We start from the raw sequence: 24,406 nt of genomic DNA on the forward strand, positions 1-24,406 counted from the left end.
TTTAACTTATTCACTTCTATTTACGGGTCAGTGTGCCGGTGATACGTTTTCAAGTCAATAATAGTCCTACTCACAGCAGCTTCATTCATTAATACATTGAGATGCAGATCTTACTGATTAGTGTGAGCCTTGGCCTTGCTGTGCCTTGCTGAGTTCTCTGATCTCGGGCTCGTAGCTTGATACTTTCAGCAGCACTCAAATCTCTGAGTCAGGGTTTGGCATCCTACGGCATGTCAGAGTGGCTGCATGAGCAGACACACACACCCCAGTGTGGCAGTGGTCCTGTCCTTACCTCCAATCCGCCCGCCCACAGCTTCAACCCCCCTGTCTGCAGCTTCAAACGCTCCCCCTCCCCTTCCCTCCCCCCACCCCCCCTGCAGCAACCTGCCCCATGGTATGGCCTCAGCCCCAGTGGCGGCTGGCTACCGATGCGGCCCTGGACACCAGAACAGCTGCCTGAGGAGCCACCCCCAACTCAGCCCCAGGCCATCTCTGTCTCCACCCGCAGGAGCGGCCATGACACTCACCCTCTAGGAGCAGGAGGAAGTGAGTGCAGCTGCAGAGGTAAGGGGGCTTAGGTTAGAATTTTTTGCGCGTCGCTGCGTAGGCACACACATTAAGGTTACGTCTAGACTACAAGCCCCTTTCAAAAGACAGCATCTAGACTACAAGCAGACTTTTCGAAAAAGCAGTTCACTTTTTTGAAAGAGAGTCAAGGTTTTTAGAAATGAACCTTTTATAGAATATATGATAATTAAACTGGTCAGCATTATGTACATATTTCAAGGGTATAAATATTACATCCTAATATGAAAAATGACATCTGTCCATGTTCTTTTAAAATGTTAGTTGTCATGCCAAGCTCACATTCTGTTTTCACTTATGTTGTGTAAATCTGGAGTAATTCTATGGAGTTCATTCTTGTCTCATTTACATAAGTGGAAATCTGGAATAACTCTGCATGAACTCTAGAGATGCTTTTGATTTTCATAGCCATAAAAAAGAGAAGGATTTGCCCCATGAATTACCAGCAATGTTTGCTCCGTTTCAATAGTATGTGTTGCTTGCTTTCCTTCTCTACATTGTCTTTCTAAAGTGCAGTTCCTTTTATACAATAGCTTGTTGAACCTCTAACACCCAGTGGCGAGGCGCCAAACCAAGCTCTTCTGAGGATTTTAAAGGAAACAGAATTTAAAAAGGTCAAAGTTCTAGGCTCTGGAGCTTTTGGTACTGTTTATAAGGTAAGACCACCATGTTTTTCTCACCACACACATGCACACAAACAGTGTATGCAATGGAAGCTGAAAACATAGTCATGGGGGGTTTTTTGAGTTCTTTTCAAATAGTCTTTAGCTTGAGCCATGTGTGAGTGAATGCACAAAGTTTTGCATTAGATTGTATGAAAGCCATGCAGCTGAATATGAAATCAATGTGTCTATTAACAAAATACCACTGCCAGAAATGCTTTCTTAGGGATGTAAAAATATTAAGAGAAATCAAAGTATGGCCAACTCAGTCTCCTGTGCTAAGCAGAATTTTGTTCTCTTTTTTTAATCTTCTTTCTTTATCTGTGGATCACATTTATTGGGTGAAAAGAACTACATAGAGTTACAGAAAGGCAATTGGATCCTTTCTGGTAGGGTGTTATGCAGAAAGATTTCCTTTCCCCTCCCCACAGTCTGTATAGAGAGTCTCTCAAAGGCTATGCACACTTATTTTGAAATAACTCATGTTGTTTAAAAATAAGAGTGTGTGCGTCTACAAAGCAAGCCCATTATTTTGAAATAATTTTGAAATAATGAGCTTCTAACTCCGACCTCTGTAACCCCCATTTCACAAGGAGTAAGGGAAGTTGGAGGAAGAGTGTTCTTCCTTCGACTTCCTGCTCTGTAGGGCTGTGTCCAGACTCCATGCCTCCGTCGACGGAGGCATGTAGATTAGCCAGATCGGAAGAGGGAAATGAAGCCGCGATTAAAATAATCGCGGCTTCATTTAAATTTAAATGGCTGCCCCGATCTGCTGATCAGCTGTTTGTCGGCAGATCGGGAGAGTCTGGACGCGATGCCCCGACAAAGAAGCCTTTCTTCATCGACACAGGTAAGCCTGGTTTCACGAGGCTTACCTGTGTCGATGAAGAAAGGCTTCTTTGTCGGGGCATCGCGTCCAGACTCTCCCGATCTGCCGACAAACAGCTGATCGGCAGATCGGGGCAGCCATTTAAATTTAAATGAAGCCGCGATTATTTTAATCGCGGCTTCATTTCCCTCTTCCGATCTGGCTAATCTACATGCCTCCGTCGACGGAGGCATGGAGTCTGGACACAGCCTAGACCACGCCAAAAGCCGAGTTAAGCTACTTCAACTTCAGCTACATAATTAACGTAGCTGAAGATGCGTACCTTAACTCAACTTTAGCCTGCAGTGCAGACGTACCCTAAAAGTTTTCTCAATGAGGAAGCTTCAAGGTTGTACACATTTGGTACTGACTTGTAAAATATAGACTGACTTACTTATATTTTAGTTTAGACATTTGGGAGCAGATTTTCAAATGTGCCTAAGAAATTTAGAAACATAAGTCTAATTATTTTTCAGGAGCACTTGTGCTCCTAAGTCTCTTGGTGTGATTTTGAAGTTTTCCTCTTTTGACCGCTGAAACCCCTCTGCCTAAATGACAGTGAACAAGAAAGCATTCTGACACAAATTTACTTCTCATAGTATATATTATGGATTGGATTATTGTATAAGCTTTGGAGCAGGCTGGCTGAAATTTAGTTTCAGATGAGAAAATCCTGATTCCCATCATTCAACAGCTAATACATTGGAAGTGACACAATAGTGTCACTTTGAAAAGTGAGTTCAGCAAAGACTGTGGGTTGAACCTTCCTAGTCTGGCATACTCAGGACCTCACTGGTCCCAAACCAGAATTTTGCTGGACTAGGGGAGATCAATGTTGACCTCTACTCCCCGCCCTTTGGGTTCTGCTCCTCCTGTCCCCAGGCACCATGGCTGCACAGCTCCAGTTGCTGGCGCGCTAGGGCACAAGGGTTCTTCTCCGGGGTCTGTGGTTCCATTCTTCCATTCTTCAGCAATACACTTGGCCCTAACCCACAATTTTTTCCCTGTCAGTGCTCTGGGCCGGACCAGGGGTGTTGCCAGACTAGGGAAGTCCAGATTAGAGAGGTTCAACCTGTAGTAATGTCCAATTGTGTCCAACTTGCATGTACAATTGCTGTGACTGGTAGCATTAACTGGATATTGGTGCGCACATATCACCATTTATGCATCTTTTGGGCTCTTTGCACATGAAGATAACTGCAAATGCATGTTGTGGAAGATTAGGCCCAAGAGATTGAGATGTATGCCGAGTCCAATAACAGGATTCTGTGCAGCCCTCCAGAGAGAGTGACTGCTTATATACCTCCTTCACTTGCTTGCTTAGCCTCTCTTAACAGTTGCTTGGAATATTTGTCTGGTCTGGAAACATTATAAACATTAAAATATAAAGCATGCATTTGCAGTTTCCTCAATGATAGTAAGTCATCATGCTAAGGACTTGAATAACCTTTCTTCATATTTTATAGGGGCTCTGGATTCCGGAAGGAGAGAAGGTTAAAATTCCTGTTGCTATTAAAGAATTGAGAGAGGCTACCTCCCCAAAAGCCAACAAGGAAATACTCGATGTGAGTTTTCATCTTTATTTGTTATAATTAAATCTTTGCTGGTGATAGTTTTAATAGGAGGGAAATTGTGTGCTCTGAATTCATGTAGCATTGGTGGCTTTTGATTTGCATTCATATCAAATGCACAAGACATCTTTAGCATTTGAAGGACTAGTTTTCATATTAAGAGTTTCATATTGCCAGGTATAGTAAAGCTGGGGTGGAGAAAAGACTAAGATCATTGTATACATGTAAGGAAAACTGGGTAAAGGGTAGGACATTGAAGACCCTGGTTCCAGTGCTCTCATGGAAGTCAGTGGAGGTTTTACCGTTGACAGAGCTAGACCAAAAGCAGAGTGCTGTTTGAGAACCCTACCTTGGAATGGTACAAGCAATAATGATGTGAAGTTTTAAAATGACAAAGTCCGACTGATTATCCATTAAAACATTCTAACAGTAGTATCTGTTAGACAGTGGAGCAATCTGCCAAGAGGAGGCATGGAAGCCTAAGATGTCTGAAATAAGACCAGTCAAATAGATCTCTGAGTGCTTTCCCAGCTCCTCAGGGCTTTACAGAAATTACAGGTTCTAGCACTAAGCAATATTAACCTATTTGACTAGCAGCAGAATAGTCGATGGTACTTCAAAAAGGAATGGAGAGGACAGTATTTTAGGCTGATAATTCCACTCTGTGCCTCCTGGGAACCCCATGAAAAACAGTGTGCTTTGAGATACGGCAGTCATCATTAAAAGATTAACATTTGTTGACAACTGGTGAATCCTTCACCAAGCCAGCCAAACCCTTTATCCTGCAGTCAAACCCTTTATCTGCGTGGTTGGTCTGTGGATACCATTGCATTCCCTTTATCTCCCCTGGACTCCTCTGTGCATAGGTCATGTACTAATGCACTGCACAGAGAGTTTGATTTGGTGCTAAAGGGCATGTTAAAACAGTGAGTTTAAGGCAGAGACAGTCTTTGTTCTGTGTCTGTCCAGTGTCTAGCTCAGTGGGCTCCTGGTATGTGACTGGGACTCCTAAATATGAGGGTGATACAAATTAGAACAGTAGCAATGATCACTAATCTTCTTTGGGCTCTGACATTTCATGTAGGATTAAATGTTTAGTTACATAGAACTAAATGAACTGGTTTAAAAATATATATATTCTGGCTCATGTGCCATGGAAATTATGAAAAATCATCTGGCCTTGTGGAAAAAAAAACCAAGGACCACAGAAGCCAGTTGGATTTTATTTGCTTTCTTGAACCTAGCCCATAATTAACAAATGAAAGAAACTCACATGAATTCTACTTCTATTGTGCTTGGACAGGACAGATACTGTGACTCACAGCTGCTAGAGCTGGTCTATGTCTGAACCCCTTCTCAAACCTCAGGCACTATCTAAGGCAGCTGAGAAATGGAGCTACACTGCGCTAGGTTCAGATCAGATACAGGGTACCTCCCACAGCGAACAGGCAGGAAACGGGTGATGGAGTGTCCTTCTGAATCACAGTTTGCCTCTTAGGGGCTGCACAATAATGTACTGCCCCTTGCTCAGAGATCATGTTTTAGATGTATGTATATACTGTAAACCCATAAACCCAGATCCAGGGTTCCTTGAGCTTAGTGAACTTTGCTGTTCGAGGCTAATGTGCATGTGTGCGTGCGCGCATGCACACACATACAATTTATTTCCTCCAAGGAAAGTTACATTAAAAGAAAGTGAAGATCACAAAGACCAGAAAAATTAGGAAATGTCAGTATAAAGGTTACTCCTGCAATCTTATTTTGGCCCGTGTGTGGGCATTTAATAGTAAATTTTAGTTACATCAGTGATGCCAAAAAAAATCTGTTAGTCTGTAAAGTGCCACAGAACTCCTTGTTTTTTCAGTGATGCTGATATCTCAGTGGGTCAGGAGCCAAATTACTGATCAACAATAGACAAAAGAGCCACAGTAGTGTGAAAGATGGGAAATCTATATAAACGAAATATTTCCTCTGTCTTTCATGCTATTGTGTTGTGTGTAATTTGCTTTGAAAATAATATATTATTCTCACAGCAAATAAGTTCAGTAACTTACTGCAAGTTGATTACTTAATTTGTTAATAGCATAGTGAAAGTATCCTGATTGGTTAATAGCTTAGATTGTTTAATAATTAAATCACATTGTTTTAATAGCAGGTACTAGAAAGCATCAGAGGGGACACATCAAAAAACCCACTTTTGACTCGAGAGCCACACACAGTCTGAGCATCACAGAATTATATGATCACATGCTATTTGTATGAGCCCTACTAATCCCTGCAGCCCGGGCTGGAGCACACTCAGTCTCTCTGTCGGGCTCGCGTGTGCACAGTCCGCTCAGCACATATATGTCTGTGAGAGGCCGAGCATGCTTGCTGCAGCTAGACACTTCAGAGTACTTAGCTTATGAACTCTTAACAAGTCTCTATTGAGCATGTGCAGACTGTGATTCCTCAGCAGCTTATAATTTGGCTAATTTGGACACATGTTCACAGGAATGGCAAAAGATATATCCGTGGCACCATGGCAACATCCCTTTCTAATGTCAGGGTCCTGCCTCCAAAATCTAGAGTTTCTTGATGATTATAAGCTTTTTTTTTTTTTTTTTTTTTTTTTTTTTAAGTATGAGCCAAAAACTTTATTTTTCTCTACCCTCAGTCTCAGAAGTGACTCAACTATTTTAGCTGAAACTTTCAACAGTAACAAAAACAACCTCAAGCTGACACCTGGCCTGGAAAATTTCAGCCTAAATGGTTAAAGTTTGGCAAACCGATAAGCAGCCAAAAACCCGGTTTCACAATGGGGAAGTATTGAGCAACCGTAGCTATCGGCCACCTACAAGAGAGCACTTTTGAATCCTCGTTTCATCCTAGAAAAACAACTTTTCTATTTCACACCTATCTTAGTGTATTGGCCTGACACATCATTATATGCCTATACTATTAAAATGCCCCGCTCCCCAAAAAAGAGGGGGGTACTTTCAGGACCAATATATCAAACAATAATCCCTGCTGATTTTAGGTGTTTTACTAAAAGCTGGTTATCTCTTCACAAACACCATCTATGTTTTTACACAACATAGAGGCAAAACAGGTAGGCACAAACAAAGGATGCAACCATAGTGCTGACCTTCAGGAAAACATTTGGCAAAAGGAAAACCCGCTGATACTCTCCTTATAGAATTTTGTCCAGAGGATGTGAGAAGGCAGGGTTTTCCCACTGTCCTAAACCAATGGAAGTAATAAAGGGTTTGGCCCCTAACTACATGCAACTCAGCAAAAACACAGGCACATAGACCATGTGCCTCCAAACCTGCTGTAAGACAAATACACATACTGCTGCTTTTCCCACTGCCTTGAGGCACAGTTACATGATCCCCAAGATGGCAGCCTCCAATCACCTATGAAGGGCAGTTTCGTAGCAGAGAGGGTCTCTGTGTAGAGGAAAGCTAGTGCAGGTGCATATTGTTTTATCTTTCCTAGAGATTTCCCTATATGGTGAGGATGGTGCAAGTCCACCCACTCTGAACCATGCTCCTCCTCCCTTTTCACACTGGCATGGATCCCTTGACACACAAAGGGTTCTTTGCAGATGCTGAGGTAAATGACACAGCTCCTTTATGGCCAAAGATAAAGCCACAGTTCAGGGAACTGCATGGCCTGTGTGTGTGTGTGTGTGTGTGTGTGTGTGTGTGTGTGTGTGTGTGTGTGTGTGTGAGTGTACTTACAGATCTGTCTGTGTGTTTTAAACATTTATATCTCATGAATACATGTCAATACTTTTAACCTGATTTAATGGAAGAAATAAAAATGTCTTTAAAAACTGTTGTACAGAGATGTAGAGAGAATACAGGCAGTCCCCGGGTTACATGGATCCAACTTACATCAGATCCCTACTTACAAACGGGGTGAGGCAACCCCGCACTAGCTGCTTCCCCCCAGCAGACCAGGGAGATGCAAAGCTAGCACCCCTCCCAGCAGACCAGGGAGACGTGGAGCAGCTTTTCTCAGCAGACGCCTTAGCTTGAGAATAAAGGACTGAGGGAAGTGAGGTGTGGGAGAATAAAACTGAGCTCTGGAGAAATGTTTGGCTAGAGTTTCCCCTACAATATGTACCAGTTCCGTCTTGCATACAAATTCAACTTAAGAACAAACCTACAGTCCCTATCTTGTACGTAACCCGGGGACTGCCTGTAATGTAAACTTGCAAAAGCTGCCTTGGCCTTAAAATTCCTAAATGCATGTTAAGTGCATGAAGGGTTAATTAATAAGCCAAAATGATTGCTTTTGTATTCAGTATCTCAAGCTATTCCCATGGCAGGGCAATAGATGTGTCGCCTGTGTGCACTTATGGAATATCAAAGTACTTTTTTTTTAAGAGCTAGATATCTCTACATGATCTTTCTCCCCCCCCCCCCCCATTTGTTCCCATTGAAGTGGGACTCCTAGCAAGCAGCTCGTGCCATTTTTAGCCCTGTTTACATTTTAGATGACTTAGTTGATGGAATTCATTCCCCATTTCACAGGAAAAGAAAAGATTCAAAGAGATGGAAGCACAGAGAGAGAGAGAAATAAACAGAGCTTCAAAAAAGATTTTACTAAACTCTCCATGATCACTGATCCCTTGAAGATAGTGGCTAATTAATAACAACTTTTTGTAAGAAGAATGGTTAGATATTCAGTGTGTAAAAAACAGCATTTGTTTATATAATCCAGTTTTATTCTCCAGCCGTTGGCTTTATTAGGGCAGGGATAATTCAGTAGATTTGTTACCAAATACCAAGCATAGTTGGAGTGGGTCAGAGCGTACCTCAGAGATTTCCAAGATAAATATTGAAACAAAGACTTGCTTTAATTTAGTAAAATATTTAAAGGGACCTGTAACTGCACAATGCTTCCATTGTAAGTTCAATGATTCTTCAAAGAGTCCATGGCCTATTTTACTTTGCAGTATCAGATTTAATAGGCAGCGTTAAATCCTGGAAGAACTCCATATTCCGTGTGGCCCATACACCCACTCCACACATTCAGTTCCCAATTTCCCAGTCTTGAGGCCTGCTCCTTATAGGTTGTGCAGCAGATGGGCAGTGAGAACATCTCTGAGTTTGCAGATTTTTCACTCGGCTAAAATTAATTCAGTATGCATCTGAATCTGAACAGGAAACAGTACAAGAAACAGACTTTCTTTATTGCTGTGGTTGTATGGTTTTTAAGTCCTTTGGGATCAACATAATTGAGCCTCTATTCATATGGAAACATCTTACAGCGTGTGAGGTATCGAGCCATGAGGTTCCTATATAAATTACTCTGAAACCCTGTATAATTTAGTAAAGAATGACATGCTTTTCCTGGAACTTCATTGAGAATTCTATAGCTTTGTTTCAATATTTTGTAGTAGGATGATCATTCTTTATATGGTTCTGTAGAAATCGTTTATGATCCTGCTGCCCAGGAAATCTTTGTAAAGGGCAGCCTGAGTGTGGGTTGTGTGGCAAACAAAACAAACAAAAACAGTTATTCCTCAGAGCAGACCTCTCAACATTGTTATCTCGGTATCTTGTAGTAAATATTATATGCCAACAACAGATGTCATCATTTAGCTGACAATGTCACATAACTGTAGAGTGGACAAAAGAAAATATTACTCATGGATTTTAGATTTTTTTTATGTCAATGCATAAATGTGCTTCTAACACTAGCTCCCTGACAGCCTCACAACAACTTAACATCTGTCAGAAGTCTGTTAGATAATGATTAAACTGCTATCATATTGCATTTCTTTCACCTTTGTAAAGAGTAGAACTTTTTCTATCTCCATGACAGAAGTGTCTTGACTTTGATTGCTTGCTTTGGGCTGCTGTCTTTCAATGGATGATGTTTTGGTGTCTGATGTCTTTCCAGGTGGTGATTTAAATGCTGACCTAAAAGTTCACCACATGGAAGATTTCCCACTTAGTTCTGCCTTAAAGTTCAGTGTCATAAAAAAAATAACTAAAAGCAATATCCTGTAGATCAGGAACAAAAGCAAGTAAAAAGATGATTGCTAAACATTAGACTTTATTTTTCCATAAGACCATTTTTGAGGGAGCAGCTTAGTAGTTGCAGTTCATAATGGGTGTAAAAAATTACCCTGCAAAAAATGGAAGTCCCTATGGCTACAGCTATACTACACCCTTCTTCTGCAAAAACTTATGCAAATGAAGCGCCAAGTAGAATATTGCCACACTTCATTTGCATAATTAATTAGGGGCTGTTTTTACGCAAGAGGCTTTTGCACAAAAAGGAGCTGTGTAAATGGCTCCTTTTTGCGCAAAAAACCCCTCTTGTGCAAGAGCCATTCTTCCTGAAAATGAGGCACCTCGCACTTTCCATTGAACTTAAAATTAAGTCTTGTTAGGTTTCCTGTTTTCATGTCTGGAAGTTTGCACTGACCACGCTGCTTGGTATATAAGAACCAGGAAACAGGCTGTCCTGATACCAATTTAAATGCTGCCTCAACATTTGATATTCAGGACCTCTTGGTGCACTGGGAAATATGCATTAGCCCATATGAGACACAAAGCATTTTACAAAAGGTTCAGTAATCAGGAAAGTGCCAGATTTTTTTTTATTTGTTTGTTTGTTTATTTTTTACTGCTGTCTCTTGAATCCTAGTATTTCTGTCACCCATGAAGGACTGTTTCAGGATGTCTTCTCTTTTTCTGACCAGGAGGCTTATGTGATGGCTAGTGTTGACAATCCATATGTGTGCCGCTTGCTGGGAATCTGCCTTACTTCTACTGTCCAGCTTATCACACAACTGATGCCTTATGGCTGCCTCCTTGACTACATCCGAGAGCATAAGGACAACATTGGCTCCCAGTACCTTCTCAACTGGTGTGTGCAGATTGCCAAGGTAAATGAATGGCAGCACAGTCCATTCCAAATGCTGATCATAACTGGAACCAAGAGCTCTGAAAGTATGTAATTTAGTTGTCTCTCTAGGTCTAGGGTATAAAGGCTTTTTCTAGTAAAGTTAACATTTTACATTTGTGTAGTGCTTTTGATTTTCAAACCACTGTGTGAATATTAACTGATCCTCAGAACATTCCTGCACAGTGCAGGGTTATCACCACTGTATCGATGATGAAAATTGCACAGATTGCAAATGAATGACTTGCCCAAAGGCATGCAGTGGATCAGTGGCAGAAGAGGGACTAGAACGTGGTGGTTCTTGGCTGTCTATCCTGTGAAGTTCCAAGCTTCTCCTACAATAATCCATAAATGATTGTTCCAAAACACTGTTTCTGTTCTATGTTACTGGGCACATATGAAGGTAAAATCTCTTGTGTTGGGGATATCACCCTGACTTTGCTGACTGTAGAGGAACGGTGAGCAAGTGCAGAGACTTTCATTACTAAAAACCTCATTTTAGTAGTGAAAATGCTACTGATGCTATTTTGTTATGACCAAAAAACAGTGTCGCTAGGTAAGGGGCGGGTAATAAGCAGCCTGCGGGCCAGACACGGTTCTCCAGAGTTAGCCCTTGGCAAGCTGCTGGATTTTTTTTTTTAACCTGTGTGTCCATGGGTGTAGCCGCACACAGCTCCCATTGGCTGTGGATTGCTGTTCCTGGCCAATAGGAGCTGCGGGAAGCAGTTTCCTATCCGCACCACTGTCTGCAATTTTCATTGGCAAGGAATGGCAATCCAACAGGAGATGTGAGTGGCCACACCTGTAGAAGTGCAGATAAAAAAAAAGCATCTGGTGATCCACCAGGGTTAACCCTGGTGAATCACATCTGGACTGCTTCTTGCTCACCCCTGGTATACCTAAACCAGTTCCAGTGGGCATGTATCCATATAACAAAACCATGATCACCATTGTCAGGGATGGCATGTTGTCAGGTTCAACACGGAATGAAAGGCAACATGGAGACTAAATGATACTCTCTAGCCCTCAGCAGTAATCCTCTATATTAAGGCTGTGCCACCATGACAGGGCAGTATAGGAGATATTTCACTGCTCCTACCTAGATGCTCCTTTTTCTTTGTATAAATAAAGAAGCTCTTTCTCCTGGCCAGCCATTTTGCACCTCGCACAAGCACAAGATTGCTTAAATTTTTAAAGGTTCCATGATGACAGCCATTTTCAAGATGTCACATTTCAACAACCTAAACAAACTTTGCTTGCATAGACATTTCTACAATTTGGCTGAAAGCATGGTGCTCTGGCATTTCTGTTTAAATGGTATGACATAGTATGCTGCCTCTGCAGCTTTGTGTACACCTTGAAAAACTTCCAGTTAGTGTGGGCAGAACAAAAAAAAAGTCTGGATAAAAACAGGAAGGACTACCCACATTAGCAGAAGGAAAAACAACAGCATGGAGATTTCCTGTGCTGATGAAGAGTACCAAGATCATCCATAATGGCTTTCGAACCAGTAGTAGCTTGCATCTGCTGTTAATACTTCATAGTGAGTCATTTACAGTACTGAGTGTCTCATCACCTATCCATTTGTCATGCATTTGTATATTCTTAACCAAATTATTCTAAAGAACATTGAGAAAATAACTGGAGTCAAAGTTAATATAAACTTTGTGCATAGTAGAGCAAGTCAACATTTCAGGGTAGTATAAGTATGAACTAGGATGGCACAGCACAAGCAATTATATTTTTACTAAAAATTAAAGTAAACTTGTTTATAAGGAAAATCATTAACCAACAGAATTTATTGGCTCATTGTCACAATTAATTGATGGCATATGCCAAGTCATGATATTAGTCAGTCCTGAGATGTTCTTTAAATAGTTATCTTCATAAATTATTCTGTCCCGTGTAATTCAGATTTTCAGATCTGATTAAATGACTAAGTAATTACAACAAAACTACTGTAGCTCAGTCCAAAAGAAGAAAATGATGAGAGGCAAAACAGGTCTTATTTTGAGGTAGCTCTTAGTAATTTTGTGGGAATGTAAGGGAGCTTTTTCCTTTCTTTATTAAAATTTCTACAAAAGAAATAGAAGACTTTGTCCTGGGAGGACAATAGCCGTTGAATGTCTGGGGGGGAGGGGGAGAGAGGGAAACAGAAACAGAGCTTGAGAAGCATACAACCCTTCCATTTTCTTTTTCTAAATCCTTGTATTTCAGCGGTTGCTACCTGTACCCATTATTAAGATTGTAGAATGGTTTTTATTTTAACTTTCCATTCTCAATCACTGAAGCATCCCCATTGTGGACTAGGTCTATGTTTGGGCCAGTTCAATGAGATTTTTGGAAAGTTGGAGCAAAATCCCTTTAGCCATTTTAAGTTGCAGGAGGATGAAAGACAGTTGTCTTCGTTTTAAAATATCATTGCAACATGGATCATTAGGAGGAGGTTGGTGGGATGGGGGGGAGGGAAGGAGAGAGAGGATTTGAGCAATAGATGTAGTTGCTGTTATCTTTCTTATGGACACTAATAGTCTTTAAGATGCTCAGGTCCCTATAACACTCTGGCAGTATTACATTCATATCTGTAATATCTATTTTAAAATTAACCAGAACATATTGGTGCACTTATCTCTTGAGATCTTATACACATTTCAATTTCACCTGACTGTGGTTTACTTTTGATGAACGTGCAGAAGACTTCATGAACTACACAGCTCCTTTTTCCTCTTAAGTGTTTACTGCACTTAATAAAGTATATAAACTTTAGTCCATGTATCACCCAAACTGCCCCTGTTTCTAATCTGCTTAATTTTAAGCTGATTTTGGCACCTTCCTGATTTTGCCACTTCTGGAGATTTTATTTTCTCACTGTATTTCCAATCTTCCCCAACATTAATTTCTCAGGTGACAAAATTGATCTTAGAATTGTGACATCTCATTAGTTACATAGTTCTGCACATCTGAACTGTTATCTTTCACAATTGTTCACTTCTGTTTAATTTTCACACCCTTTCACCCTCCAATTCAGAGTAATTCCCTCCTTCACAGATACTAACTGATCTTCTACCAGAGTCTTTTGTGTGTGTTTTTATTAAATGCTCTTCTTAAAATCAACATAAATAAAGCTTACAGTTTCTCCTATCAACACTTTTTTTTGTTGCTACATCCACAAATCTTGTCTAAAAATTGGACATTATCTACATCTTTTAAAACCCACACTGTTGTTTTATTCTATAAATAATAGCATATCTATTCATCTTTCTTAACTAACAGACTCTCTAATGGACTCTTGTAAAGTTTATTTTTGTTTCTCTTTTTGTGCCTTAGAGTTAATTTTTAATATATTTTATGGCTAACTTATTTCCATAGTGTACAGAATGAGTAGCTTTCAGATAAAAGGCTATGGGTGACTGGGTTTCTCTGGCCCAGTCCTGTGCTGTCGCAGTGAATTGGTATTTATCAAAACCAAGTTAATAGAAGAATTATCTTCTTACAGATTATATCAAATGATTTTTTCCAATGTAGGCTGCTTTTTCAATAGCTTAAGGTGGTTGGTTGGTTTGTTTGTTTCAAAAGCTCAGTTCATTAAAGTTAAATTAAATTATTTTGCATACTGGCATTCTGCCAAATTGCTGGGGTGGTGTATTTTGGCAGCATTAACCACCCATCATACACTGAGGAAGTTTTGCTTTAAAACATCAGTGTAAGATTTGAGGGTGGTCTAGCTTAATGGTGGAGGAAGAATGGGAGTGGGAGCTTGAGAGAAAATGATTTCCTGGTGTTTTGTCATCACATTAATATGATCCTTTTTGTGTTTTGTTTGTAGACTGGAAGTATTTTCTGTATTAATGGTTCAAAAAACAACAATAGTGAATGACTGTATTTCTTAAAAAGGATCTTGAAAGAAACTTAGCAGCCTGAATATGTGTCTCTTTTTAATGCACTTCGTGCACAAAGAGGCAAATGGGGAAGTTCTGGGGTCAGAAATAGATGTTAGGTTCATGGCATAATATAAGTAAATCAGTGCAATTAACTTTTTTATCTGCTTAAAAGAGCTTTACAATCAATATCAATATTCCATAAGAGGAATGGAATAAAAGGAGCATAGAGGTGGAATGTCAAGAGTTACCTAGTCACAAAGAGTTACTGGAACTGTTTCAAGAGGAGCCTTAAAAAGGAGTGTGTCACTGAACTCAGCCATAAACATATAATTTTTGTTTGGTGGTTTTCCATCATCATGGTGACAGTCTGCCTGAGTATTACCAACTACAAAATGGTGTCTGCAAGGATGAAGCAGAGATTCAACTGCTTGGTGGTGTTATTTTTAATTGCTAAACTCTTCTTCCAGTTCAATGTATTTACAGTGCATGTGAAGTTAAGCTGTCAATATATCAACATGTATGTTAATGGGGTGGCCTAACTCTACTCTGAATCACACTGAGGTCAGTTGGATTGCACAGAGCAGCATTTGACCCACAGTTAACATCCAATACGTAGATTTCTTGGGCTTAATCTCAGTGGAATGCATTGACCCAGCTTCAGATCTGATCATTTATCCTCCCCTCTCCTTGACAGAATGAGTGTGGGTGTTTGAGAGGTATGCCAATTGCATGTCATACCTCTATTGCAGGGAATGAGCTACTTGGAAGAACGCCGCTTGGTCCACCGTGATCTGGCTGCCAGAAATGTCCTTGTGAAGACTCCTCAACATGTGAAGATCACTGACTTTGGACTGGCAAAACTGCTTGGTGCTGAGGAAAAAGAGTACCATGCAGAAGGTGGCAAAGTAAGATATATCAGAGAACCATCTTTGTGTTATTGGAGGCAGATATTTGCACTTGAATATCACCCTTAATTGTTTAAAAAGAGAGAAATGTAGTGGGATTTGCAAAAGTGTTCATCCGTGGCTGAAGTCTGTTCCCACTGTAGCCAGTGGAAGTCCATAGATGTTAATGCAAGCAGAGTTAGCCTCATGTAACTTCAGTGAGAACAGAGGTGGGCAGATGATGAGCCCTTTCAAAAATCTGCAGGAATGATGTCTGGGAAAATCCAAGATTAATTTTTAAAAAGGGCAAGTGTGAATTCTGTCATGTAGACAACACCAAATACTATGTAGTTTACGAACAGAAAGGGAATACTATGTTTATATATGAAGAAGGGCCTGTCAGATTTTCCTTCAACATCCCTGATTAAGGGAATGTGCTCCAAGAGAAGCTGCTTGTGAATATTGCAGAGAGCATAAATAGAAGCCATCTGATCTCAGATCAGTCTTCGCTGCATAGCCTGGGATTGGACTTGTGCCCTGATCTAATATGAGATGTTAAAACAAAAACAAAAAAAAGCTCATAAAAGCTTAGCTGTTAAGAAGCAACCGAGTTATCAGTGATATTTCTGCTAAAAAGCAAAATGTTATCCAAGTTCCCAGACTCAGAGTGACAAATCAAAACAATGATCATTGATCCCTGCAAATTTCAAACTGCTTGCTGTACATCTTGGATTCTCTGCCGACAGTCAAATTGACTGATGATAATACTGTTGTACTAATAGCATTACTCCTAGATTTGAAGTAGGTGTTTTACCGCTTAACTGAATCTTAATAGGTTCCTATTAAATGGATGGCTTTGGAGTCCATTTTACACCGGATCTACACGCATCAGAGTGATGTCTGGAGTTATGGTGAGTCTAAAAATGATAATGATTTTAGATGGCTGAGAATAATTGTAGGATTTGGTAGGGACACCACAGCCTACTCCTCCCTCCCAGAAATCCAGTCATCTTTTCATGATATTTACAACAGGGTCTTAATACCAAAATGAAGGAGAGAATAAATATCAATGATGGGCCAAATCCTGACCTTCCTAATGAAGCAAAATTTCAGTTGATTTTTGAGTGTGGAACAGGCCTGCCAACAGCAGTTCTGGGCCCCCCATACGTACAAGCTGCACTCTTGCACAGTCTGCCTGACATTGGGTGGTGCTGCACTTGTGCTGGCTGGTTCCCAGCAAGCTGCCAGCTGTGCTGTTGGGTGTGCTTTTCCAGCATTGCCAGGGCTTCCACATGCCTGCCCAGTAGGGTTGCCAACTGTCTAACTGTGCAAAACCCCCAAACCCTTGCCCCATCCCTTCCCTAAGGCAATGCCCCATGCTCTGCCCACCCTCATTCACTTTCATAAGGCTGGGGTAAGGGATTGGGGTGCGAGAGGACATGCAGGATGCAGGCTCTGGGTTGTGTTGTGGAAAGGGGTGAGTAGGCAGGCTCTGAAGGGGAGTTGTGGAGCAGACTCGGGGGCTGAGCCAGGAGGTTAGGATTCAGAAGGGGGTCAGGGAGTTTGTGCTCTCTGAGGGCAGCTCCCAAATGTGACTGGGACATTGCTCTGGCAATGGCTCCTATGCCGGGTGGAGGGGTTGGGGATCTTTGCATACCACTACCCACAGGCACCAGCCTTGCAGCTCCCATTGGCTGCAATTTGAAGCCAATGGGAGCTGCAGAGTCAGGGTGGGGGGCAGCCCATGGAGATCCTTCCCCAGTGGCTGCGTGGATGGTGCTGGCTGCTTACGGTAGTGGTGCAGAGTGAGGGCAAGCAGGAAGCCTGCCTTATCCCTACTGCACTGTGGCCAAGGACCCCTGGGTCCTTTTAAAGCTCCTGGATCCCTGGGCAGTTGCCACTTTTGCTTCCATATCCCCTGGCAAGCCTGGTGGGGAATGGGATTTTGTTAGTATATGCTTATTATTGTCCCTGAAAGAGCCACACCTTGTTTTATTAATGCACATATGCATACACATATTTTGGGGGACTTCGGAGGTCCATGTTCTTAGGAGAAGTGTCAAGGCTGATTCCCCACTCTGGCATGATGAATGCAGAAGTGGGGGCCTGCAAAAGTACCCCAAAATCATATCTTTCCAGGCTTAGGTATAAAGCTTCCCCCCAAAATCTTAAAAACCTAGAATTTGGGGATAAAAATCTGCTGCCACCACCCAAGTAATGGTAAGAAAACCAGGGAAGAAATCACTTGGGAAATCTCAGCCCTAAAATAAAACCAGGACATACAAATTAATCAGTACCAGGTTAATAAAAAAGAAAGAACTTTTATTATCACCATAATACTCCTGTTACAAGCATAATGACTAGATGGAAAAGTCACCAATTAATATACAGCCGGTCCCCGCCTTATGAACGAGTTACGTACCAAGCACTAGGTCATAACGCGATCTGTTCGTAAGTCAGATTACATTCACTTACGTACGGCCGTGCTGTTCATGTGTGCGGATTTTGTTCCTAAGTCGGGGACTCGCTGTATAGGAAGTTGGTCGTAAATACAAATGGTCATAAGTTGATGTGTTCGTAACTCGGGGACCGGCTGTACTGATGGGGGACTCCCATGGGCCAAAAACTTAGTTACAAGGGAGAAGAAAACCCATTTTTAAATGCACAGACATCAGCTTCCCATTCCCAAACCATAAAACAATAACACCTAATGGATTTATCTAAATGTTACCTTATTTACAGATAGTGAAGAGTCTTTTCTTGGAGAGAGACATGTTATCTGTCCTCCTCAGTATCTGGAGAGAGACTGAACAGAGACAAAGGAGGGAAAACCCAAAAATTCCTTTGTTTCAGTTTGGAATTCCTACCTGCATTTCTATTGGCTAACTGCTACCTGGCTAGGTACAGTTAACCCCTTAGTCCCCAGGCTGCTGGCTAACCTTCATGGTCATGACAAGAAGTTGTGCAGGTATAATTCCCAAAGTGCACTGTGTTAAAAATAACCAACCCCCCTCTACAAAGTAACATCATAATGGGACGTCAGCATAGCTAAGCAAAAACCATTGTGGCAGATTGGCTCAGGGTGTAATTTGGGCCAGGTGATGAGCCAATGTCAATCAGTGTACCTGTTATCTTCAGAAGAGCTTGATTTAAATCAACTAACAGTGGCCAGAAATTATCTTCCTGAGTCCATGAGTGAATAAGTGACACAGTGAATACGAGTTCACCCTATTCCATAGGAAACAAACTTTAAAAGCAGATAGACTTTTAGCCACTGAACTAAAACACACAGACACAACTATAATTGAATAGGTAAACTATTGGTTTTTAAAATTAGCAATTTTAAAGTAGGCTGAATTTTGGACTTGAATGCCCATTACATTGGCCCATAAAGTCAGGTTGTTAGGACACCAATATCCTTTATGTAGAATATATGCTAATTCTTCTTTTCTGAGCTCATATCTAAAAATTCATTGTATATGTTTCCTGGAATAAGCCAACCTCTAATTTGGGAGCAGGTAATTTCATACCTGTTTTTGCATGGTCTCTTGCACCTTTCTGTGAAGTGCTTGGAGAGAGACTAGAAAGACCTTGGATCTGATCAAATATGGTCATTCCTATGTCCCTGTTAGTTCACTGAAATACATTTTCTTCATGCCTATAATGTTATTTTAGGGCCCATATAAATGGAGAGCATGATGTAAGAGAGCCAGTATGGAATAGGTAGTATGCTGAAAGAAAATATCTTGATGCAGTACATTTAGAAAGCCTTTAAAGAGAGAAGTTGTTATTTTACATCCAGAGATTATTTAAAACATTAACAAAACTTTTATTTAAAAAAACCAAACCCAGCATTGTGGTTTGGAATCAGTAATTAGCAATCTAGTATCTTTGTGTTGTGAGGATGTGAAGTCATGAAGTAAAGGTGAAATTTGGGATTTTACATTGTCAAAAAATATAACCTAAGTAATTATTATGTTTTGTTAACTTGGACCTCATTAAAACAGCTGCAACTGTGAGATGGATGGTTTTCTTCTTCCATGAACAGTTTTAACAAGTGAATAAATAAATTATTGAACCTTTAGTGAGCCCTAGCAGTGCTAAAACAAATGTTAATGTCTCCACTCTGTATTTTAGACATACTATTCCTAGGTCAACCCAACAATAACCCATTGTATTTTGGGAACATCGTGAATTCTTGCTGACCTGATGAGACTTTAACATTGTCCCTTTCTCCTACTCTTCAGGTGTCACAGTTTGGGAATTAATGACATTTGGATCAAAACCATATGATGGGATCCCAGCCAGTGAAATTTCGTGTGTATTGGAGAAGGGCGAGCGTTTGCCTCAGCCTCCTATCTGTACAATTGATGTCTATATGATCATGGTCAAATGTGAGTTGAGTTCTTTCTAGTAAGAAGGAAAATGGTTCCAGTTATGGAATGTTTGCAGGCTATGCTGTATTATTGAGATTCACAGGAAAACATGGCGAGGTGATAGATATGAGAAGACTATCATCACTGTCTATGTGCAGATAGCTTATACTTCAGACAAGACCGCAGGTTTTTCTTTGACTACAGCTCAGAGTCCAAATTCTCGTTCTCGTCTTTGTTTGTGTTGGTGAGCATGATGTAAATGTAGATTACGCCACTGTAAATCCAAACTAACAGTGGAATTACTCCAGAATTGCAGCAGCATTGCTGTAATCCGAATCTAGCTTCAGGATTCCAATCTTACACACTCAATCATCTGTCCTGCCTTCTCTTCCCATGTTTTCATTTAATTTCATTCAGTAACAAACACACACATAGGAAAAAAATGTCTGAGAATGCAGACAATCGCCATGTTAGTGGCTGCACATGAAGACTTTGAGCCAGAATCCTGAGCTTCATAATTGGTCTGGCCCTCCAATTTGTTATGACTTATACTCAGACACAGACATTACGATAAATGCACAGAAGCTAAATGATGCGGTAAAGCAAACTTCTGTGGCATTGGTTCATTGTTCTCATTACTGAGTGCATTAGAAGACATTCAGAAACAGCCCACTAGGTGGCGATTAAATACTTTCTTAGATAACATTTATAAAGTCCTCCAAGAGGTAAAACTTTTGATTCATATAATTTACTTCTACTAATGCTATGGTTTTAGGAGTCTCTGAATACATACTTCTTACAACTACTAACAATGGTAAATCACTCATCCACAAAGGATTAGCCTATTAAAATAAGAGCTTCACAGATCTAATGGTTGATTTCACAACTAGCTAGCTGATTTCACAACCTCCCCTAGTACATGACAATGCCATGTACTTGCACAAATGCTATGCAGACCAAGCACGGACAGTGATACTGCTCTGGAATTTACAATATTTCTGATTTAGTTCAGTTCTAGAAATATTAAGCAGCAAGTCTGTGGTTGAATACTGAGAGAGCTCGGAAATATAATTTTACTGGTAAAAAAAAAAAAAATCAGCCAAATAAACACACACTTCTAATCTGGAAAGAAATCTAAACAGGAGTTTCTACCAAAGGGCCCAACCCTGATCTCACTGAAGCTAGTGGGAGTTTCACTACCAACTACAATGGTATCAGTCCCAATATTGTATCTAGTTAATGAAGACTATAGAGTAAACCTTAACTGAAATAAATATATAAAAACATCACTTCAGTTTAGAAAGAAAATAATAAAAATGTGCAAAATAATCACCACATCAAATTATAAATAAAAATTTAAACCAGTAAAATAGCAAATATTAAAATATAAATAAAATTAACTTAATGTTATATATTAAACCCTGTTTTCAATCTACTTAGCCCATTTCTGAGCTAGTGTAAATCACTATAGAGTTGTTGAATAATTAGCAATGAAGAATGATGCTGGCCATCTGTACACTAGTTTGGACACAGGAAACATATCTCATCACTGCTTCCAACTGTAAATTTGGTTTTCTTTCAAAGTTATTCTAAAGAATGTTTATGGGTTTGAATGGTATGTGACAATATTTAGACTGAAGCTTAGTTGACCAATGTGTTTTTTAAAATTAATTGCATTACAACAGCAACCATATCTCAGATTTGCAATTTATTCCAGTAGTGAGATATATTCCCTGGGCAGGCTGAAGTATTTGTCAAGGAGAAGCCCTTATTGCATCAGAAGGAATTCCATAAACCACAAGGAGATGTGTATTCATCTCCCTGCTCCAATGAATATTGAAGGTTTTATATAAAAGTGGAACACCTTCAATAGCAGAGACTGAGTACAGCCCACCCTCGAATAGCTGATGGTCTAGTGGTTAGGATGCTCACCAGGGGATGAAGATATGACTTTGTCATTACCCCAGAGTGGAGGGATGGGGGGGAAGGGGAGGGGAGTTTCAAACCTGGGTCTCTTATGTCCCAAGTGCCCTAACCCCCAGGCTAAAAGTTATTAGGGGACTTGTATACAATAATCTGTCTCTGCCATCCATCCCCTAGTCTGAAGCTGGATATGAAAACCATATGTCTGGCTAAAACTAATCATGTCAAATTCATGGATCGTGTCAGGTGAGCTGAAACTTCACCTTTCAGCCAGTACATTTTTTGTGCCAAATAGTCTTCCCAGCTCCGTTAGCCTATCTGTATGGTACCGTGTATAGGAGATTATTAAAAATCCAGTTACTCATGGGGCCTTGTTCTGGTCTCAGTTACCCAGCTGATTTCCATGAAAAGTGCACCCATATAAACGAGAACAAAATTGAAGCTGTAGAGGCAAATCTAAATACCATCAGCAGGTCATGTATTGGTCAAATATATAGGGCAATGGGAGAAAGGAATCCTCCCCACCCAGAGTAACTCTAAAGCTTAAGCAGCCTCCACAAATCTGCCATGTGGGGTGGGAATCTATCCGGGCCTGCATAGTGTTGGATCCCCTGCCTGTCTTCTGGCTCACCCCTCCTTTGCCCACCCTGTGAGCTGCTATGTAGTGAGTTTGTGTGGAACAGAAATCCTGATCTTTTAGGAGGCTATGCGAGCAGGAATTAAAGAAGGGCACCCCCTTCATGTTGATGCTAAGCAAGAATCTTTCTACCACATCTTTTATCGTTTTGGTCTTACAAGAAGAGCACGGGGTATTGTTGTTCTTTGAAAAAGGAGCAAAGACGAAAGTCTAACAAAAAAGCTGATGTGAATAGGTTCCGCATTGTTATGATTTGATGTTCTATGCGCAATACAGTTCTTCATCTTATTTTACCCTCTCTTCAGGTTTTCAGTTCTAAGATGATTTGATTTGTTCTTTGGTTTCTATACTGTCCTTTCAGGCTGGATGATAGATGCAGACAGCCGCCCCAAGTTTCGTGAGCTGATATCGGAATTTTCCAAAATGGCTCGAGACCCTCAGCGCTATCTTGTTATTCAGGTGAATATTCATTAGAGCTTGTTTTACCAGGAAACCAAGATATCAAACAGTCATATTGAGAGCTGGTGGGGGAAATAGCAGCAAATACAGAGGCCCTGACTTTCTGAGTTACTGTGGGGTGCTAGACCCAGACTCTCCCTCACTCCATCCATTCCTCCACGATCTTACACCTGCTCCACCTCTTCTCACCCCATTATACTCTTTCCCATTCTCCCCTCCCCCCCCCCCACCACCACCAGTTCTGCCTATGAGATCACCAGCAGATGGGCGGTGCTGTGAGCGAGGGAGAGGAAGGGATTGGTGGGGCTGCTGGTGGGTGCTGTGCATCCACTATTTTTTCCATGTATGCTCCAGCCCCAGAGCACCCATGGAGTCTGCGCCAGTGAGCAAATATGAAATCATACACATGGCATGCTCACAGATGAGAAAACTACTGAGTTCTTAGATTTCATGGCCAAATCTCAAAAGAAACCCGACCACATGAACTTCAAAATATCCAATAAAGAAAACCAAACACCATCTTGATGGTTCTAGTCTATTTCCAAGTGATTGCAGGAAAAGCTTTAACATATTACTGTTTGCTTAAAATTAAGAACAGGACAAATAATAAATATGGACATGAGGAACAGAAATGTAACTAGGAATGCCAGGGCACTTCATCTTTCATAGAATCAAAGAAGATGCACGGACGAGAATTGTTAGACCATTGAGTCCATTTCCCTGCCAAGGCAGGGTTGTGCACTTCAGAACATTCGCTAGCACTCAATGTGGAGGGAAGAGCTACTTAGGAGAACAACAGTAGCAGCAGCAGAAATCTCAAATAGCTCTCAGTTTGTAGTGGAACAGCAGAGCTGTTAGTGTATGTTGTGGAATTATCGAGAGATTTCACAAAAGCAACATTTGATTAAATAGGGGCATGACCTAACTTCAGAAACACACATTTTTCAAAGTCTGATATGCTGCAACCCTCCAGGGCTAGAAACACGTAGTTGGGCCTATACAAATGCTTTCAGGACTAGTACATTTTTCAAGCCTTGATCTTAGTTCAGGATTATAATAATTCCTGTTGCAATCTATAAAGTTTAGATTTTGAACACTTTAAAAAGCAGATACTCTAGATTTAATAATCAGAAATGCTAGGTCTAAACTCCCTGCAAATTTACATCCAGGTCTAAATTGTGCATGTCCAGAAAATTCCTTTTTCTCCATAGAGAAAGTCACTTAGTTGTAGTGCAGCCTACAAGGTGTCCAGCAAGCTGTTCTTATTGTTGCTTGGTTGACAGGGAGATGAAAGAATGCACTTGCCAAGCCCTACGGACTCCAAGTTTTATCGCACCCTGATGGAAGAGGAAGACATGGAGGACATTGTCGATGCAGATGAGTACCTCGTTCCACACCAGGGATTTTTCAACAGCCCCTTATCATCCCGAACTCCCCTCTTGAATTCATTGGTATGAAACCTTTCATCCATGTTGAAACACCTAATGTTAATCATTTCCCAGGCAAAACCTATTTTTCTCATTTTAAAATGTTTTCTCTGTCTTTTGAAGAGTGCCACAAGCAACGATTCAGCCACAACCTGCATTGATAGAAATGGGGTAAGTGTGAGCAGCTGCAGTTAAACACATCTCCTCATTGTATTAATGCTGTG

General features: G+C 40.8%; 1 protein-coding gene across 2 annotated transcripts in view; it reads left to right on the forward strand.

Moving 5' to 3' along the window:
• Window positions 1-24,406, forward strand: part of EGFR (epidermal growth factor receptor) — a 229,918-nt gene that overhangs the window by 194,232 nt on the left and 11,280 nt on the right. For both annotated transcript variants that reach the window (XM_075921718.1, XM_075921717.1), the window contains exons 18-26: window positions 1,119-1,241; window positions 3,582-3,680; window positions 10,393-10,578; window positions 15,226-15,381; window positions 16,196-16,271; window positions 19,608-19,754; window positions 22,658-22,755; window positions 24,039-24,206; window positions 24,306-24,353. In XM_075921718.1, coding sequence (XP_075777833.1) covers window positions 1,119-1,241; window positions 3,582-3,680; window positions 10,393-10,578; window positions 15,226-15,381; window positions 16,196-16,271; window positions 19,608-19,754; window positions 22,658-22,755; window positions 24,039-24,206; window positions 24,306-24,353 — 1,101 coding nt within the window. The remainder of the gene's footprint in view (window positions 1-1,118; window positions 1,242-3,581; window positions 3,681-10,392; window positions 10,579-15,225; window positions 15,382-16,195; window positions 16,272-19,607; window positions 19,755-22,657; window positions 22,756-24,038; window positions 24,207-24,305; window positions 24,354-24,406) is intronic.

This window comes from Pelodiscus sinensis, chromosome 2 (assembly GCF_049634645.1).
Source record: "Pelodiscus sinensis isolate JC-2024 chromosome 2, ASM4963464v1, whole genome shotgun sequence".
Lineage (NCBI taxonomy): Eukaryota > Metazoa > Chordata > Testudines > Trionychidae > Pelodiscus > Pelodiscus sinensis.